The 21,765-nt window shown below is 39.2% G+C and overlaps 1 protein-coding gene across 1 annotated transcript; it reads left to right on the plus strand.

The window, feature by feature from the left end:
* The first annotated feature begins 6,251 nt into the window (after positions 1–6,251).
* Positions 6,252–20,822, plus strand: LOC310813909 (calpain-1 catalytic subunit-like). The gene is made up of 22 exons (XM_083683088.1): positions 6,252–6,360; positions 7,390–7,643; positions 7,798–7,867; positions 7,982–8,100; positions 8,361–8,494; positions 8,575–8,749; positions 9,033–9,107; positions 9,511–9,596; positions 10,450–10,524; positions 10,915–11,075; positions 11,469–11,635; positions 12,436–12,447; positions 12,563–12,771; positions 13,045–13,087; positions 13,283–13,351; positions 13,523–13,580; positions 13,830–13,891; positions 14,460–14,528; positions 15,315–15,393; positions 16,568–16,684; positions 16,791–16,843; positions 19,924–20,822. The coding sequence occupies exons 2-22, from the start codon at positions 7,407–7,409 to the stop codon at positions 19,948–19,950; spliced, it is 2,097 nt and encodes a 698-aa protein (XP_083539214.1). The 5' UTR covers positions 6,252–6,360; positions 7,390–7,406; the 3' UTR covers positions 19,951–20,822.
* Positions 20,823–21,765: the final 943 nt, after the last annotated feature.

Genomic DNA, 21,765 nt, shown 5'->3' on the forward strand with positions numbered 1-21,765 from the left:
GTCTTTGTTTGCTATAGCCCCTATATTGGGCTTCCAACTTGGGATTGTAGTTGAATGGTATTTTTTATGGGAAATATAGTAGGATTCTTTGCTAGCTGAATAGTAGAGTATTCTACTCAAGCCCTAATGCATAACAAATACTAAAGTTAAGGAAATCATGCTTTGGTGCCTACAAGGCATATGAAGAAGGGAACTCATGTACTGCAGATCCCCTTTGATGTGCCTATGTTTGTTTGTTTGTGTATGTTTGTCTCACAGAGCTGAGGAAGTCAGAGTGAAGCAGTACTCAGAGGGGAACACACTGGATCTAAATGATTATGCCACCATGGAGTCCATCTTACAGCAGGTGAGTATCTTACCATCTCACTCATGACATACTTGAGCAATAAGACACACAAGTCTGTGGTATATTGTGAATATATTGTGAATATATGACAGCAAAGGGGTGTTGTTTGGCATGACACAAAGCTTTTAAAGTTGCTTTTAAAACCTTGCCAAAGCCTAGAATCATCATCACCTCATTCAAATAGTAGGGCAGTGTAAATACAAAATTCACTTTATAAGGTCTTTAACCCTTTTTTCACCTCTTAGTTCATGTAAAGAGGACAGAGATTGGTTATTTTAAAGAGGACTATATGTTTAACAAAAAACTGTCTGAAAGGGACACTGTGTCCCTTTATGTACATCAATGGTTTCACACATTGACCTGAATTTGTTCTATGCAAAACTTAACCACTAGATGTCATTGTTGATGTTACATATTGTGGATTATTATGCTGTCACTGGATTTGTGGGACACAATAGCCAGCTTTCCACATCAGGGCTTAATTGATACAGAATACATTCATTACTGGGATGGTAGGATGGTTGAGACAAATTGTTACTGTAGGCATGACATGCAGCAGAATGGCAACAAACCCCTACAAATCATCATGGCCTCAAGGGTTTATTGCACTTATACAATGGTTACAGAACACATACAAAAATTGTGACAAGTAAACAGTGCTTTAACTATTTATTTTGTGATAGTATGTGGTGGTTTCTGAATATAGTTCCCAAAACTACAAACATTGTCAAGGGAACCTGATACACAAGTCTACTGCGGCATAGGAATATCATAATAGGTGATTTACCGTGTCATTATCGTTTTACACATGCTCTACCGACTAGGCTTGTCCAGGTGGTCTCTGGCAAAGTTAAGACGGGTAGTTTGGTTATTTTTTGACAGCAGAGGCTCCTTCCTAGCAACCCTCCCATGAATGCTATTTCGATTCAGTGTTCTTCTTATTGTTGAAGCATGCACACTTACCTGAGCAAGGAAGGTCTGCAAATCTCTAGATGTTATGTTTGGGTTGGCTTTTACCTGATTTATTATTTTTCTTGTGGCTCTTGGGGATATTTTGGAAGGGCATCCACTTCTAGGTTGAGTTGCTGTCATGTTAAATGTTCTCCATTTGTAAATTATTTGCCTCACAGTGGACTGATGGAGCTCAAATATAGCCTTCCCCAGACTGATATGCTCTCACTACTCTCTTCCTGATGTCTTCTGAGATCTCCTTTCCTCTCAGCATGGTGTGTTTTGCATTCACCTGTATGGGTAACACAAAACTGACCAGGTTTCTTATCTCTATTTATCCCGCACAAACTATTTCCTAAAGATCTCTCCTTTGATTGGTTCATTTGGTACCAAGTATTTACCCACCTGATTCTACTTACCTACTTGATTTAACCAATGCAACTTGAGGTTCACTTATTTTTGCACCTGCACTCATTATTATAATTTAGCTTTTCTACTACACGCATGATTCCCTCTTAACCAACATATGGAATTGGTCAATATAAACCTGTTATGTCATATAAAAAAGACTGGTTATGATTAAATAAAGATGACATGGTAACGAAAATCTATAATTGCACAAGGGGTTCACATACTTTCAACAACTACTCATTTCTACTGTGGGATTTTGACAACAAAGGCATGGCATGCAAGACAAGGCATGCATGGACTCATCTTGTTTTATTATATAATATGTTTTTATTATATAATTATTATATAATAAATTATGCCTGTTGGCCTGATTAAAAAACTATAGATGGAACATGTTTGATATGCAATGCCCTGCATAAGTAATGGGACAATGAAGCATTTTTTCTTCTTTTGGCTCTATACTCCAAAAGTTTGGATTTTAAATCAAATAACTACTATGGAGTTAAAGCATAGATTCTCAGCTTTTATTTGAGAGTATTTGTGTACAGGTTCTTGTAACTCCACAATAAGCTACAACAACCTGCAATCCATTACCCTCATCAAATGTTTTGAGGAATAGTTTATGTGTATGTTCTCTCCATGTAGCTCCACACAGTATTATTGTTCAAATGTAGGGGAATGTTCATGGACATTTGAACTCTCAGAAGTCTTCGAACTGTCATTACTATGAAAGGGCTTTCATTAAAGTCATTATGCCATAAACTAATCCTAAAACCACCACTTATTTGTGTGGATTGAATGTGCAAGGAATTGTATAATACCATTGACACCAGGCTTGGAATTTCGTCATTTTAGGGGCAAGGCCATTTGGCCTTCCCGTTCACATTTTTTTTAAGGGCACAAAGGCCACATGACAGGGCACAAAGGCCGTTGGGTTAAATTACGCTGGTTTTACCTTTCAGATTAATACCTTAACATTCTCATTCACCAAGAAACATTAATTATGTATTAAAACATTTGTTTTAATTTAAAAACATTGAAAAACATATCACATTTAGAGAGACTGTGAGTATGAGAGAGAGAGAGAGAGAGAGAGAGAGAGAGAGAGAGAGAGAGAGAGAGAGAGAGAGAGAGAGAATTGACCAAAGTAACTGTATTCTAAATACCACTCAATGAAAATGTAACTGTAACAAAATACAGTTACTCATAATTTTGTATTCTGAATACGTAATCCCAAATACATGTATTCAGTTACTTCCCAATACTGGTTGCGTTTCCATCCAGCTCATTCACATATTCTATCTTGCATTCGAGAGAATTCGGCTACAGAAAATGCGCATCTGCGTGCATTAAGATGTTTGATGGTAACGCAACTATTGTTTACTTGACAGCAGGAGTCAGTCAGCTGTCAGGTGCAGTAGCCTTGGTAACCCTCTTGGCATTTTGCGAGTGTCAGATATTGGAGTGACAATAGTGAGCTACAATTAAATTTATTTGGTCAACTGTGGGTATTTGGACTGGCGAGAAATGGCTAAATTCACAGGTTCAAGTAACTTATAGATGCCGACCTTTTTTTTTCGTCCAAAGAGAGACGTATCCTAACTAGTGATAGCTCACCAGCTATCGCTAGTCAATCAACATGACAGAAAAGTGTAGCACTAACGTCAACACCAGTCGTTTTAAGATTACAAATGGCTGAATAGCAATAGTGTTTCTTAAACGTATACGTTAAGTTCAGCCATAAACCACATAAGTCAGTCATGTATTATATCAAAACCGCTTAGCAAGAAAAATACTAGATTCAAAGCTGACCGTAGCTGACAGCTATCTGCTAGTAGAAGCAACACTAGATGTCGACCCCTTTTCCCTGAGAAAGGGAAGACGTTAGCGCTATCCCAGCTAGCTAGCTATCGCTAGTTTTCATGACGCAAAAAAAATGTAACGTTAACGAGTCGACTTTAAATAGGCTAATACAATGGTAATTACCTATCAATAGTACTTTATATAAAAACGTAAATGTTAAGTCCTGTCAAATACTACCACATACTTAAGTTAACTTTTTTAGTTAACTTTGACAGGGGCACAAAGGCCACCTTGGCCGTAAATTGAACATTTTTTCACAGGGCATCAAGGCCAAAGTGCGGGGCAACGTGGCCGTCGTGAAATTCCCACCCTGATTGACACGCCTTGTGCCATTATGGTAGGTGTTGTCTTACAGAATGACAGAATCAATGTCTTACAGCAAGACCCAACAAGTTTGACCTTCAAGTCTCATTCCATTATCAATGCATGCTTATCATAACCTTTACAAGGATTCGCCTTGCAGTCAATCGTGCCAGAAATCTGTGAGAAACTGTCTCCTCAGAAAGCAAACATTGTGTGAAAGGGTTAGGGTTAGGGTTAGTGAGCTGGTGCAGGTTTGCAAGTAGATGCATGAAATACCACTTAACTAGTGAAAACAGATGGTCACCAGATGCTTTTAAAATGCAAAGACTGTCTTCAGTCTTTGGTGGCTAGACTAATATTCTGGGAGCTATTCTGTCTCTGCTGATTTATTGTTGTCTTTGCATGGCTCAAGTATTCTGTATTGTCAAGTTTTTTTTTTAATGAAAAAAGCAGCTCAAGGATTTGAGCCTTGTGCCTCTTTGGTTCATGAAGACTTACACATTGACTGTGATTTATTTGATTGTATTATCTGAACACAGCCCACAGATTAGTGTTAGTGTGACTCGTGAGAAAGATGTTCAGTTGGAGCAAGGTGACTACGTTTGTAGCCCTTGTTGTATTGCTCAGCCGTTTTGATTCGTTAGGATAAATGGGGCATCACGAGTGCTAGCCATGAGATGCGTAGTTGTCAATGGACCTGGCACTGGTAGGAGGACACCACAGAATCAAACCTCATTCAACGGAATTTACACAGATAATTATGGGTAATGCTGTACTTAAAGCATTAAAGGTCACAAAATAACAATGCTGAATCATTGCTTATTATGCATTGGCAGTCTGACAGTGCGTGCACCTGCCAAGGCCCTGCCCTTCTGCCAAAATGTGCTTTTCCAAAATGTTGGCTACCACTTGCTGTGGGTGTATAACCTGGAACATGCGTGTGTGGCTCATTGCCTACCTAGTGTACTGCCTGGAAGCCACAAGCATTTCTCAGTGCTGGAAGCCGACCTAAGGAACAGAAGCCTTTGTGTTAAGTTTGGATGATTTTCCTAGTAAAGGTCCTGTTTAGGGAATGAGGGGATTAGCTGGCTCATTGATTCCATGAACTTTCTAAACAAAATAACAACTGTATTTCAACCACACTAGGGTTGAATAGCGGGAACCGGGTTCCAAGATTTCCTGCCCAAACCCATTCCAATTTACTGAGATAAATGATTGTGAGAAACCAGTAAATGTGTGGGTGTGTGTGCTGTTGTAGCCTACCATATTTACTCATACAAAGTCACCATTGTGTACACATTGTTTATGCTGGAACTGTAAACACAACCTTGAAACGCAGTTAATATGTAAAAAAAATTATAATAGCGAGGCAACTGCCAAAGGCTTCAATCAGTGGACAGCATTATTACTATAGTGTACTGACAGGTCACCAGTACTGACAGGTCACCAGTCTCCCTCATCAGCTGAGGGAGAAAAAAGTGCTCTCTCTGCCTCCAGACAAAACTCCTCAAAAATTCAGAATTCTGCTTTAGAAGGACACTTACGGTTTTGGTGGGTATACCGGGTTACCCAGGACAAAAGTGATGTATTCTCGAGATGGAAAATACATACAATTACAGGAAAATATGAAACTCTGTAGATCCTTTTCTAGTTTCAAGGTCATGTAACTAAGACAAAAACATGAAAACGATTGGCCAATTCATTGTTTCATGTAGAAGTAGTTTGCATTGAGCAATGGGAGGGAGAGAGGAGACAGTATTTTGAATTGTCATTGCAGTGAAAAGATGGTGCAATACTGCATATGGTGCCTTTTACAGTTACCAAAACAGATGTCTTCAATGACATAGGCAAATTATGATACTACGATGTAACACAATCACAAAAACTGTAAAATAATCAAAACCACGCAACAATCAGGTTAAAGTCAATACAAATATTCTTTGTTACAAATATTCGTTGCTACACTGACATAGTGTCAAATACAGTTAGGTCCATATATATTTTTACTGAGCTGGTTGGCCACAGTAAAATGCCAGCAACATTTGGTACAACACTGATTTACACTCAAACTCACCTGATCAACATTCTCAAGTATTGCCAAGTAGATCGGTAGTAAATATTAAGTTTAGCCTTGGAAAACATATTTGCGACAGCCCTATGCAGTCTATGCAGTATTTCATCAGGGTAATTAGTATATTAGAAGAATTACAAACCCTTAACAACACACATAATACATGGAGAGGATTAAATGTTCATTTCCAGAGATAAGTTAAATATAACGTGTGGTTCCTTTATTCATATTTACTATTTCTAAATGCTTAATCAGGTTTAATGTGGACGCTTTTTGAAGAAATCAAAAAGCGTGGGTGGAGTTCCACTACAACACGTAAGCAATCTCAGGTGCTTTCAGGTATATAAGAACACAGCAGAACTGAGATGGTTTACAGAAGATTCATTGTCCGATTATTTCACACGACTTTACTGGGGTAAGATCTCGTTTTGTTAAATAGTTGCATGGTCACGCTGTACTGTATTCGGTAGCCTAATTTGTCAGTCCTGATTTATTGCTGCATTATAAGCGAAAGCAAAATATAACACTTCGGAGGGTATACCAGGTAAAGTATACATAATGGAAGATACGACCTCAAAACAAAAGTTACTTTTAAATTGTGCGCTGTTGCTGCCTAATATTTAAACTTGTTGAAGGGGAATACTTTCTTTTAATTGTTTTGATATCACTAAAATAAATAATGAGTAATGTTGTGTGTCAACATGTAGCAGCCTGCATGTGAACAATGTTAGAGGGAAAGTGACGGAAACCTAGATGTCAGATCTCACTGATAAGGTTTTTGTGGCAGGCTCAGACCCAGATGAATTAATTTCAGAAGCTGTCATGATTTGTGATTTCATGAACAAATATTGATAAACGTTACTTTATATATTGGGGTGGTTTCTCTTAAACAGATTAAGTGTAGTCCTGGACTAAATAACATTTTCAATAGAAAATCTCCATTGAAGATGCATTTTAGTCTAGGATTTAGGATCACAGTTTATAATCTCTATGAGATTAACCATAATCAATATTTGTCGATGTAGCAGGGTTGATACAGGCTTGTGACACTGACCAATATCATCTCATCAAGGATGAGATGCTAAAACAATCTAATTTGTCATAGGAGTCTAAGGCTGGGATTCAAGATATTCCAGTGCTCTGTGCTTTCAGTAGTAGGTTGATTTACACTGCCTACAGTTCACTATGTCTCGCTGAATCGTATGTCTGCTTTAGATTTTTTAAAAGTTACTTTATTGTGCTGTAATCCGCTTTTGAAATGGTATGTTTTGATGACATCACATCATCAAAATACAAAAGTAGATTGGAGCACAATTGAGTCACTTTTCTAGAATCAAAAACAGACATATAATTCAGATAAGCATACTAGTGTGAAGGGAATTGAGTGAACTATCCCTTTAAGTGACAAACACCTTATCCACTTTCTTTCACTTTTCTCACACAGATCCTCTTACAGCAACAATGCCTCCTCCCGGTGTATGTCTAAATATCATGGATAAGCGTCACAAGAAAAACGGTCTCGGTAGCCTTGCCAACCCACAGAAATTTCTCGCACAAGACTATGAGCAGCTGAAGCAATACCATGGTATCAGAAGGGCGACATTCATCGATGACATGTTCCCTCCAGGCAAAACCTCAATTGGCCCTGGGGTACTGGAGCAGTCTGATATGTCTCGTGTGGTATGGTTGAGACCGGGGGTATGTTTAAGGCCTGCTCACTTTACAACATGACAGGATTTGAATTATTGTGTTGGTTTTCCTGGGTAGAAAATGATTGATAATTGATATCAACATGCATTACATATATGTATATATATATATGGCTGACAGCTATTCATTCCCTCCCTTTCAGAAAATATCTCCTAATCCCGCTTTCATCGTTGATGGAGTCTCAAGGTTTGACTTTGGTCAAGGACGTATTGGTAGGTGGTTTTGATTTGTCATTTAAAAGCAACATATCAACTCACCATGCCCTTAGTTTCATTACAAATAGTGTGTTGTACACTACTTACATTTGTCATGTATGTAATTGTTAGGAAACTGCTGGTTCCTTGCTTCCATTGGGGCACTGACTTTTCAAAAGCACATCCTGGAGCAAGTCGTTCCTCTTAAGCAAACATTTGATGAGGAGTACACTGGACTATTCCACTTCAGGGTAAAAGAATCCCAGCATATGATATTGACATCATTCACAGAAATACACAAAATGGCTGTCATGATATGCATTTATATTGAATAAAAAGCATCACATCTTGTTCAGATGTGCTGTTAGTGCTTTGAAGAACCATTCAATCATGACTTTTGAATTCAACAGTGGCTACTGTATGAATGTACCTTTATTCCAAGGATGTACCTTTTTGAAAGCCCGGACGCAATAGTCTCTAAGAACCATTGTCTCCTTCTCTTATCTTTCAGTTCTGGAGGTTCGGTAAGTGGGTGGATGTTGTGATTGACGACAAGCTACCAACTCTTGATGGCAGGCTCATTTTTGTTCATTCGAAAACCCCAAATGAGTTCTGGCCTGCCCTGCTGGAGAAAGCCTATGCCAAGTATGTGCCACGTTTATTGGTTGTATAACAGTTGTAATGCCTCATTAACTACAGGCCCTAATCATATCCTCCTCTGTCAGGGTGTGTGGCTCCTACAGTGACATGAATGCAGGGACCCCTACTGAGGCTTTGGTTGACTTCACTGGAGGGGTCCACATGTGTTTCCAGCTTAAAGAGGCCCCTCCAAATTTGTGGGAACTCATGTTCAGAGCTGCCAAATCCAAATCTCTGATGGGGTGTGGCACCCCTCAAGGGGTGAGGATCTACATGTTCCAGACCTCTCTGTAGAGGCTTTCAAAGACATACAGCCACTAAGGGCCGATAAGAGATGGAGATAAGCATGCATTCAGTAACTCAAATGTGTTTGTGTAAATCATGTATTGAATATTTGTGAAAAGATTCTAATTATGTCTGCTATCTCAGTATAGGATTTGACCAATACGTTGTTAACACAAAAAAGATGATGTCTGAGTGGTAGTGTAGTGTTCATATTCAGCCATGTCCTATTTTGTGACTTAAGCTCTTTGGTCCTCTGTAGGAAACATCTGCCAACACAGTAGCACCTAACGGATTAGTGAGGGGCCACGCTTACGCTGTAACAGGAGTGACACAGGTACTGTATGAGATTCATGATGTTTATCTCCCCCTGCCTCCCACACACACACAACCCCACCCCACCCCACCCCAATCCCCACCCCCCCACCCCACTCCCCACCCCACCCCACCCCCACCCGCCACCCCTGATTCTACCTGGAGTGGAGTGGGAGGGATATGGAAGGTATCATTTCTGCCATGAATTAAATGAAACCCTGTCCCTACTCTGGATAATTTGGTGATGATAATAGCTGGTGTCATTATGGTCCACAGACGATGAGCCAAGGTAAACCGGTGATGATTACATTTTACATTTTTGACATTTAGCAGACGCTTTTATCCAAAGCGACTAACTGTACAGAGGGGCAGTGGAGGGTGAAGAGGTAAGATAATAGCTAGTGTCCTTTTGATCAACTCCACAGGTCATGAGCCAAGGTAAACCAGAAAATCTGGTCCGCCTGTGGAATCCCTGGGGCAGGGGAGAGTGGAAGGGAGACTGGTGTGATACGTAAGAATGCTCACAATTTTTATTCAAAGTAAACCATTAAACAGCAATAACCTATTACATTTTGAATAACTGCAGTTGCAGTTCAAATCATATGATCCAGCCAGCAAACTATTTTGGGACAGAAAATGAAGAACATGAGAATGTCACACTCTTCAACATGCCTTTATTAAATGTTTGTCTAGCACCATAACCTTATATAAGTTACATGGCAGCATCCCAAGTAATACAATAGTGTTGTTAAGCTTTTACTTTGTCCGTTCTTGTTTTGAGTTTCTGATCTCTTGGACCAAAACCATGGTTAGGTTTCTATAGCTACTCCTATCCAAGAGATGAAAAACATGTTCTGTCACGAAGTTACAGCTCCTCAAGTTTGACAAAAGCTTGATAATCATATCTGATCTTTTACTTGCAGTACTGTATATGGTTCAAGTCTACAGGGAAGTCATAGGCTGTGTTCCAAAATGTTATCTAGAACATATACGAAGTACGTTATACACTCTAGATAGAGTGCAAGAACGTTCCAGAATTTTGGAACACAGGCATAAAGTTCTGAACAAATGTTTGCATATTACTCTTTCTGTCCCTCTTGCTGCAGAACATGCATTTTACATGCTTCTGTCGCCAAGGGCATGACTTAAACACTCCTAAGATTCTTACCTAAGCTTTTAATACAAAAATGTAGTTTTTTGTTTATGACTATGAACCTGGGAAACTGAAGAGCACCAAACTAACACACATTCAAATTTGAAAGCGCACAGACAATTTAGTTTTCACCACTTAGATCCTTTTGTACTACTAAGGAGTCGTACTCCATTCAGCCCACTGACTGAATCAAATTATTTTATTTCATAAGGTCCTCCAAGTGGCAAACCGTGAGTCCTGATGATCGGCAAACGTGTGTTTCCGTGAGTGATGATGGAGAATTTTGGTAAACAATGTTTGCACAAAATTATTAACAGGCTTGCAACACGTGTGGCTTGTTGCAACTGACACATTTCAAATAATCATGCTGTATACAGATGTCTTGCAGATGCACTATTAATGATACAGTGCTGCTAGGAGGGAAGGGGAGGGGGGGTTATGCTTCTGATGTTTTTAAAGAGGGTTTATAGTACTATACAGTATCTGATAATGGTCCATGAGGATGCCACGGAGCAGAGAATTTATAGTTGAACTGAATGCAAATCATCACATTTCATGTATATATCTTCATGTCATAACGCATGAAAAGTATATGAAAAGTAATGATTAATGTGCCAGTATTACGTATAATGTACATTATTTCAATACTGTAAAATTCACAATATGGTCTTCTTAGGATGGCTATGAAAGACTTCTGTCAGAACTTCTCAGATGTGGATATCTGCTGTCTGTGTCCTGATTTTCTGGATGGCAACTCCTCTTGTCATTGGAAGTCCTCCTTTCATGATGGCAGATGGGTTGCAGGAACCACTGCTGGTGGATGCCAGAATAATTTTGGTATTATAATAATACTACTAATAATAATAGTAATAGTTAAAATAGTTAAGGTCTATCATATGTATGACTTGACTGATATATTGTATATGTTCTTGAAATGAATATCTGTGGGTAGGAAAATAATCTGGAGATGTGGTAATTTATACTATTTTAGCACACCATTGTTGATGCATTGTATACCAGTATCAGACCTCCAATTGACCAAGGTTGAGTTCAATTCTTCTCAACTGACTTAAGTCACAACTTGACAAAAAACTTTTGTTTACAGACTTTTATTTTCAATGGAAGAATTATTTGCAGGTCATGAATTGTAATTAATAACTTAAATCAACTGAGACAGATCTGCTACAGGCAAAATGTCCTCACATGATTTTTCTGTGTCTTGTCTTTTAGACAGTTTCTGGACAAATCCTCAGTACCGGATTGAGATTCAGGGGTTAGAAGAGGAATGTGCTGAGGCAGAAGGTGACAACAACATGCTGGTGTCTTTGATGCAAAAGCCTGACAAGAGAAACAGACGGTTGGTCAAGAATATACACATCGGCTTCTCCATTTTTAAGGTTAGAAGGTTCAAACTATTATTACCTCAATTATAGGGGGTGAAGTGACACTTGTATATATTTACTACTTGGAAATAGGTTACAGGAGTAGCTAAATAGTAGAGCATGCACATAAAGAAGGTATGCACAAAAAGAAAATATGTTATGAATGCTTTAAGGCAGAAATAGCTATGATTTTTCACAATCTAGTATCACTTATTCAGTATCACCTGAAAGTGCAAAGATATTTACATTTGCTACAGTATTTTTTTTTGGCCAAAAAAGAAAAGAATATTCATGGTAGAATTTTTCTGACACTAGTCTATAAACTTAAACAAAATTGAGTGCTTTCTCAGAGGACTTTGTGTTCAGTGTTCAGTGTTATGGTGCCATTAACTTGTCATCGAGGTTATTTACACTGGAGGTGTCTTTGCAAGTTTCCTCCAATCATGACAATGGAATGTTGGGTGTGATTTGTACATATGCTATAGTATTTTCCCTGCACCTTCAGGGCTCTTTTATCTCTTACCTCAACCCAGCAGGCGTGCCTACGTCGGCCTGCTATGAACATTCCCAGGGCAATGCAGGCATAGGCTTGCTCACATACATGCACTGAGACAAACATAAATTAGATTGGTAGGCATTAGACCAAATAACATATATATATGTATACATATATATATGTATCTGCCCTTTGTCTGTAATGGAGGCCATAGGCAAATCTCTTCCTCACCCTAAATGCCCTAAAGCTTTCAACTTGAACTGTATTTGCTTGATAGGCGTTGCTCACAATGAACATGTTTGTTTTATTTTTCTCACAGGTGACTGCAGAAGTAAGTAACTTTTATGGACTCCATTGAATACACTTGAAATAACTAACTTGAATACACTTGAAAGAACTTGAAAGAACTACAATGCATTATATTAATACGCTTTATTTGATCTCAGTACAAGAATCTGAAAGGAAAGTTTCCTGCTTCGTTCTTCCAATACAACGCGGCTGTGGCTCAAGTCAAGAATTACATGAATGCTCGTGAAGTGATGGAGTTCTTCAGGCTCAGTCCTGGTGAATACCTGATTGTGCCATCGACCTTCCAACCAAACGAAACTGCCTCCTTCATCTTGTCTATCCTCTCCAAGGCGGAGACCCATACTCAGTGAGCACAGCTTCTTTCCCCAATCAATTAAGTCATATGTGTGGTGATGCGAACGTGTAACAGATCTTTATCCCATACATTGATAAAACAGAGCTGGATAAAACATGTATTTGAATTTGATAATGAATGTCTTGATAATACATGATATACATCATCTAATATATCATATATGATGCCTTGATAATGAATGCCTTGATAATATTGAAATGTATGTTAAATTTATTGGTCAGTGCCTAAGGGTATGACAAGACAATCTTTGTTTTTTTCCCCAAGTGAAAATTCTGGTGACCATGATGAAATAGAAAAAGTCACAAAGGTATTTAAGGCAAAAAATGCTTAAAGTCGGACTGAAATGGAAATCATTAATTGACGCTCATAATAGTGCCCCAACCTTTTTCATTGTATTTATTGGCTTTTCAAGGATAGGTCAATATGGATAATTAAATTAAATTGATTTGCTTTATTTCCTTCAGTTTTAAATATCTAATTCCAAAATGTTTACATTTTTCAGCCCAAACCCACAGCCGATGGAGGAAATGAGGAGGACAAAAAAACCCTGTTCCGGCAATACTCTGATTCAGCAAGTTTTAATTTGACCACAAAGCAAGATAGAGATTTCAGTGCCAGATATAATAGACAGTCAGAGATATTTAACAAACAGTATGAGAGTATCAAGTTTAGTCTTCTATTCTATTGTTTAGTCTTCTACTATTTATTAATAACACACTTTCATTTTGTTGTCACTTAAAAGTACGAGGAGGTGGGTGCTGAGCAGCTTCAGAAGATTCTGAATGAACAAATTATCAAAGGTAAGCAAGATCTGTAACAAATATGATAATGTGGTGAGTGTAATACATGATTCACAGTTTTGATATGATAGTAAGTATTACTATGGAGATACATTTCCATTTATAACTCAGCCCAGGAAATACAATGAAGAGGGTATGGATATACTGTATGTTGATAAGACTAACACTCACAAGGAGACACGGGAGGGGGGGGGGTGTCTGTATGATTTTAAGTGTTCTACATGTTCTACATGTTTACATTTTACGCAGACGACACAACGACTGGAGGCTTTAGCTTGGACTCCTGCCGAAGCATGGTTGCCTTGATGGATGTATCTTTTTCTCGCACTGCACCTATACAGTACTGATAAGAGCTTTGTCCCAGTCCCATGTAACAGTAAAATCTGTGAATTAATATAGTGTTTATGGTGTCAGTCTGTACTGTATAGAGGGAAAGAGAAGGGGTTTAATTTTGATGTACATTGTTTCACATTTATATCAACACCAGTGTACAAATCATTGTGATGTTTATTGGTTAATGCATAGTCCCCCTATTTCTGGTTTGTCAGGTGTGTTCCATCACATCATTTGTGCAGTCATAAGAGTGCTGTCAATGTCTAGTATTGATTCTAGGCTTTGCATTTGCCTTTGGTGTCTGCTATTGTTTATCTGTAACATTTGTATTGTATTATATTGTATAAACCAAAAGGACAACACATTCTTCACTGTCCCATTACTTATGCAGGGCACTGTACAGATGAACCATATACGGTAGTTCTGGTTACATTAACATGCAAAACTGACACATTAGACAGATGTTCTAGACATAGTACAGTATGCAAAGACATTAGCAAATTACACGCTGCTCTGTAGAGACTACCTTAACCATTCCTTCTTAAGACATCAATCACTGGAAAACTGAACGGATCTGAATTTGTTCGTCTGTGGAGAAAAGCTACCATGTATAAGGTAAATTTCAGGTTTAAAGACACTGTCTGGTATGATTGGCTACTATGGTAAAATAGTAAAAGTGGGTCCCCAATGTAAAAATAGTAAAAGTGGGTCCCTCATTGGACAGAGGTGCACACACCTCCACACCCAGGAATGTACAGTAGGAATTTAGTTTTATTCATCACTTATCTTCATTACCAGATTTAACTACTGTAGCTACGTTACTGTAACTTGTAGCCTGAACTAGTTACCTCAATTAGGCTGCTTACATGCTAGAGAAGTTGCTAGTGGGCCAGAGGGCCAGAGACCTCTGCAGGGCGTACTCTTTCATCATCCTAAATTCCATCATCCTAAATGTTGCCCTCCACTTGCAGTACATGCCAATGAGTGCATCTGATGCCATGATGAAAATGCATTTTAATTTGTATTCTTTTATCCTGTATTTATGCCCAATGAAGACAGGTTGTCATACCTTGGTATGGTCTTCATCATCGTTGGGCTAAAGAATGTAAAGATATTTTGTGACAGTATCTTTGTACTCATTTCAAGTGAAATTGCATTGAAACAAATAAATAGATCTAATGATTTTGTGTCTCTAAGGACGGGGTGCCGCTGGTGATATAATTCATGCAACCATACAATTCACATTTGAGCCAGATGAATAGTTTGAACTGCTCTTTTGGAATGTACTGTGAAACAATAATTTCTCCTCCTTTTCTGTTTTTTTAGTACTGTAAAAAACAGAAGTACTGTATAGTACATCTTACAGTTTGTGATATGTTCTTCTGCTCTTCTATATACCAGGAGATCTTCTCCCGCACAGATGCCTCTGCCACTGGAACTTTGTCATTGCGTGAACTGAGGAATGCAATCATGGCTTCAGGTAACTTTGACTATACAGTCAACGCCTAAGAATGGCTGACTGTGCACTTAACTACAGTTAAGTTATCTAGAGTAATCAAAATAATTTAGGACTGAAAAATTGTACTACAACATAGTCTGCACCAATTCAAATTTCACTTATCAGGAGTCAACTGTAGACAAATTATAATCTGTTTATTTTTGGTGACAGGGGTAAGAATTGCGAGTTGTTATACAATACCGCCAAGCAAATGGAATATTTACCATCTAAAACAAAAAGTGTTTACATGGCCCACACACATTGAAGTAAAGCAGAAAGAATTAATTGAGAAAATGAAATAGGAGAAGAGGAAACCAAGGACTGTAAATTAAGGACCCAAGGGGTGACTTTTGTAGTGTTTAGCTTGGAGTCTTGTAGTGTTGCATACCACTCATAAAAACAAAGCAGCTGTGGAAAGAGACTTTGGGGTCTGGGCTGTATTTGGGGTATTGTGAGACTCAAGGGTGTAGGGGTCAGCTGTGCATTGGGGGGGGGCAGTGTTCTTGTACATTTCCTGTACTAAAACTAAATAATGACTGCATCTTCAACCACAAAAGTCCTTTGCTAGATTCAAGGTCATGTAACTCAGACATTAACAGATTTAGCGTTTCAGTTATGAGTAGTCTAGACTTTGTAACCCAGTTAATGATATGACAGCACATTTTAGCCGGGCTACTTTTGATCTATGCCATGAGCGTTTGCGAAAGTGTGAGTGAATCTAACCCCTCTAACATGTTTTTGCGTGACACAAAATGACAACTCTAGCAACACTTGTGCACCTGTGAATGTACAATTATAGTTGGCTCTATGTCTCTAATACTAGAGGCTACAGATGCCACATACATAGGGCACAGTAATTGACAGACAGGTGTGGGAAATGATGGTCACGTGGGTTAAAGTGCATTTCTATGAGATTTTCAGTGGGTTGAAGGAAAATTAGCACCAGCACACACTCTTGTCATTTATCTCCTTGCAACAACATAGTCAATACAGTACAAAAGCAACAACGCTAGTCAGGAAACATTCTTGTGCAGAACGCACTTCATTGACTAGTATTGATTAGTCCAGCTAATAAAGATATAAACATGAGATGAACATAACATAAACCAAAGATAAAATAACGTGAAATAATCCCAGGCCTGTGTCTCCAATACAGGTATGAGAGTGAGTGATGACATGCTGAACCTGATGGCTCTGCGCTATGGCGACTCCTTTGGAAACTTGACACTGGATAGTTTCATCTGCCTCGTCCTGCGCATGGACTGCATGGCCAGTAAGTCCATCGGAATTGGGGATTGCTTTTATTTCTCTGGGAATTTCTTTCTCTTTTTTTTATTTGTTATAACTGCAAGTAACAAACTGAATGCTCTTCCCAACAGAAATATTCAAACAACTCTCAGATGGAGTGAACATGCCTCTGCAAGAGGCTGAGGTAATAATTCAACATTTTAGGTTTTCTAACTAGTTATACACCTACGCTTTGTTTTGACCTTTTTGTGTATGCAATATAATGAGCATAAACCAGCAAATTAGTGATTTAGCCACAGCTTTCCATTCACATGAACAGATAGAGACAGCTAGACAGCTAAGTTACTTGCAACCTAGGGCACTGAGCATTAGCACATGTAAAACTGTCTAAATTGCAAGTTTGATATTAGTGCCAATGCGCTTGGCATTCTTGGTACATACTTGGTAATTTTTCAAGATTGCTAAAAATGTGTATGGGTTTTGCTGTTCATCGTTATTTTTGGGAGGGGGCAACCTTCCATTGAAAATTCCATGTACTCTTAATATGTCTGTGACAAGATACACATTTGTCAGAGAAAAATTAAGTGAAAATACTGGGAAATTGTATTGGTTTCTACGGGACAAGTGCGCCTCTTTGGTGTAGTTGGTGTAGCAGTGGCCTCGTTTTGGCACCCACTGTCACCTATCCAGTGTTTATAGATTAGTGGAGGGTCACTCCTTTCCTCAGGGACCTACAGTATACAGTATGTCTGGTTTTCTCTTCTGTCTGATTGCTCACAGAAGGGTAACGTCAGCACTTTTTCCCCACATATCGATTTATGCACTTTGGATATTTTGGTATTCAGACTTATTTTGCTCAAGTGCATACAAGCTCCCTTGTGCGCACTGAATGTATTTAATTAAACTCACGCACTGGATGGTTGACAGATTTCCCACTTGTTCTTTATGGGATAGCACCCCTGTGTACCCTATTCAATGAAACCCTATTCAATAATGCTTGGAACAGGCCGGGATCGCTTTGCATGGCTGAGCCCACCTCAGCCCAGCCTATAAAGGCTACTGCAATTGCGCCCATTATCAAAGTGCTCCCCTCTTTTACCACTAAGTGAAAGATCTCTTTTACTACACCAAGTAAAAGAAAGAGTGTAGTTTGCTTCCTCATGTTTTCCACACTAGTTAACTCTTGGTTGCAGCATTGCTTGGCTAGCTAGCTTACAGTACATTAGCCTATCTGTCTTTAGTGGTGAAGGATCTTAATGTTCCTCTGGGCATGGACGCGCTGGCTCCACTAGTAACCAGACGCGCTACTTTACGCATTCCTTCCTGTCAGCCTAATTTCTCCCACTCTGAACAGAGTGAAGTCGTACGGTCTATTTTTTCTCCTGATTTCCCCACATTGGCCAGGGAGACCTTGACGGGTGGAGATAGCACAGCTTCTTTACAGACGACCTTGGAGCCTTCCCATTGCACAGGGACTTGCTATTCCAATCGTAGGGCCAAATATTCCACCCGCAGCCCGAGTTGATGGATCTATGAGTTAGCCCTGAGATGTCCAATTTACACTTGGAGGACTTGGCCCCAAACGTGATTCAGCCACGATTCAGGGTGCTAGAGCCCCCTCCACAGCAAGTCTATACGACCTCGAGTGGAGGGCATTTGAGGGTTGGTTTGAGAGGCGGGGTGTGGTGCCTTTTCAGTGTTCCACTCCCATAGCCCTCTCCTTCTTACAGGACCATCCGGCATGCCATGTTGGTCCTGATGAACTGACTATATATACACCCCCTTGTCTGTCGTTTTCTGTAGTGAGCGCGCCGCATCTGTCTGATGATGCGCTTATGAGCGCTCGATCAAGTCTTTGGTGACCGTTGACTGTTGACTCTAGGGTGACGATACATCCTAACACCACGTTCGTTTTCAAAGTCTATGATGTACAGTAGTCGTGCTACTGTTCAGTTTTCCTTGCATCCCCCGCCATTTCTTCTCTGGGATAGGTGTCTGAACACTCTCTGCCAGGTGGGCGCACTATGCAAGGACAGATCTGAGGAGTTCAGGGGGTGTGATCAACTGTTTGTGTTTCGCAACCCGCATATGGGGTAGGGCACTATCCAAACAGCACCTTCTCACTATATAGTGGAAGCATACAGTTCTAAATGCCTGCAGCCCCCTTTGGGAGTCCGGGCACATCCCAGTAGAGGAAATGCTATGTCAAATGCTTTCCAATCAAGGGAGATTTGTGCTGCAGTCAGTTGGGCTCTCCCTCACACTTTCGTGGGATTCTACCGCCTGGATGTCCCTGCATCTTCTTTAGCTCATGCGGTCCATGGCACTGTAACTGGGTAGGCTGAAACGGGTACATTTCCATGTATTCGCTCAGATTTTCTGTACAGGCGTGATTTCAGCAAATAGGGTACACAGGGGTGCACATCCCATAGTAGATGTCTCAGTCATCTCTTTCAGAGAACCAGTGTTACATACTGTAACCCAAAGTTTTCTCACACTTAAAGGTGGAGGAATTATGAGGGAATTAAGTCAAGGTCAGAATACATGGATCTGTATGCTCTAATGGATACACCTCTACAACACACCCTTTTCCACCCATCTCCGCCCCAATCATGTATATGGCAGGCACACATTGTGGTTCCCTATGAGGTTTCTCCATGATTAAGTCCAATGTCAGAATACGTGTAGAGATAAGTGTGGGAAAAGTTCCACTTCAGGGCCAGAGTGCACACATGTGATTTCCCAGATCTAAATCGGACACTGATTTCGATGATAGAAACAAAACTAGCAGACACTCGTGAATCTGGTACACATGACTGGTGACATATTAGGTAATTCTAATATTACATTTTTCTTCTCCTACTATGAGTGTACCCAACAATTATTTAATGTCTGTGATTCATGCATTCAGAGAAACATAATATGTTGATAATTTTTAGTTGTTATAACTTACAAATATAATATATTTATTGTAAATTCCTCTGGATATGTTAAATGACTACAATTTAAAACATGTAAACTCTACGGGAATGTTAATCAGTAGATTAATCATCTAATAGGACACACATTTTTATCGACTTATCGACCTGTGATGCATTGTGTAACTGTTATAAAGGCTTTATGAATGCATACAAGGGTCCCTACAGTAAAGTGTTTCCAAATATTCCTTGATTCAAACTAAAACATAACATGTTCTTTGTACATTTTCACATGTATACTGCTGCCAAACAATTTATCTGTCATCACTTTTTGCGTTTTTTTCAGTGGATGTTTATCTCAATGTATACATAAACTACTGAGCGTTACAGAAGAGGACGGAGAGAGGAATTCTGCTGGAGTTGTGAGACTAGAAATAGTGTCAAGATGTACTAGACAAATCATACATTAATGTAATATTTGGTGTAATTTGTATTTGCTGTAATGAACATAAAGCTAATTCACTTAAAAAAGAACAGAGAGAAGATGGGCATTATGGTTCAGTGTATATGGTTTGGGGTATATGGTTCAGGGTATACGGTTCAGGGTGTACGATTCAGGGTATATGATTCAGGGTATATGCAAAATAGTGCTTGCAAAATAAAAAGGTCACAGACAACCCACACATCTTGAAACACTGCATTTGATAACAATTATCTTATTTGAGCTACCAAAATGCGTGTTTTTTTTAAAAATATGTTTTTAGGGCATTTCTGCTTTATTGGGATAGAGACAGTAGAGATTGACAGGAAGGATGGGAGAGAGAGGATAGGTCGGGGGTCGGAATCGAACCGGGATCCTTTTGATTATGTGGTAAGCGCATTAGTGTGCTACGCCACTAAGCGCCCCCACGTGTGATAATTCTTAAGTGCTTTTTTAATTTTGGGATATCCAAGCATTTTATCAGGACTTTTATCAAGAACTACAAAAGAATATTTGTTTCCTGGTATATTAATCAGTACCACTATATATTTCTATATGAAGGCTGATTCTGCCAAATGTTTTGATAAGTTGTCCTTTGTTCATTATTTTGTTCTGCATGTACTACTTTTCCTTTTTATCTTCACTCTATCAATGTATGAGCTACTCTCAGTGTAACCAGACCATAGTAACACAAATCAAGTTGTTTTATTTTAGCAACCTATGAATGTTGAATTTTACTGGTGAAATAAAATGCATATATCAGATTACTATTCATCTTTATTCTCCAGGTGCCTTTGATGGCAATTGCATACAGAGTTTATCTGAAATAAAAATGACAGGCCAGTCACTTATAGGATACATGCGCCTGCACACAATAGTAGTTACCGACTAAGTGCTTAGTGCTTAACTAAGTGCTTAGTTTGCAAGGTGGTATGTTGGGGGTGGGAGATGGTGTGTAACCAATAATTGCAACCCAAATGTTTGTGCTTTTAGTGTTTTTGTTTGTTAATTCAAGTTAATAATGCTAATAACTTCAAATAAAAGCTGAGAATCTCTAATTTAACCTCATGTTTGATTTCAAATCCAAACTTTTGGATATCTTTTTTTTTTTTTTAACCCTCTAAGTAGTGCTGAGTGGAAATGTGCAGATTCAGCAGTACAGAAACATGCAGATGAGCATTTTATGGTGGCCTTGTACTATCGTTTTGCTAGTAGACTGTTGAAAAATTACCATATAAGCAGCTCTATGTGGTGTTGTTATTAGAGAAAAGGATGTGATAATGTGATGAAAGGCTAATCGTGACACTTGCTGTGGCCCATACAGACATCCTCCAAAAAAACCATACCTTTGGGTGTCGTATCTCTCCTATCAAGGTTCACAACAGCACTCTTGACAGCGTTCCAACGTCCCAGGTACAGTATCTAGCCACACAAGCTATGAAAATCCCCCAAAAATGTGGTAGGAGAACCATGTGAGGAAATTCCTGAGCCAAGAGATTTGGTATAGAGGGAGAACAGTAAGGGCCCTAGGACAGAGGGCCCTAGTGGTGAAGGCTTGTGGAGAGGACAGCGATCCTCTCCACACCACCTGGTAAGAGCGATCGGCTAGGTAGGATGCAAACCAGGAGAGTGCAGAGCCAGAGATGCCCAATTCTGAGAGGGTGGAGAGAAGGATCGGGCGGTTTACTGTATTGAATGTGTGCATAC

The sequence above is a fragment of the Argentina silus genome (assembly GCF_951799395.1).
Source record: "Argentina silus genome assembly, chromosome: 13".
In the NCBI taxonomy this organism is placed as follows: domain Eukaryota; kingdom Metazoa; phylum Chordata; class Actinopteri; order Argentiniformes; family Argentinidae; genus Argentina; species Argentina silus.

Coding starts and splice junctions, on each gene's coding strand:
- LOC310813909 (XM_083683088.1), top strand. CDS start 7,407: ATGCCTCCTCCCGGTGTATGTCTAAATATCATGGATAAGCGTCACAAG. Junction 8,750..9,032: donor GGTGTGGCACCCCTCAAGGG/GTGAGGATCTAC, acceptor GGTCCTCTGTAG/GAAACATCTGCCAACACAGT. Junction 10,525..10,914: donor AGTGATGATGGAGAATTTTG/GTAAACAATGTT, acceptor TGGTCTTCTTAG/GATGGCTATGAAAGACTTCT.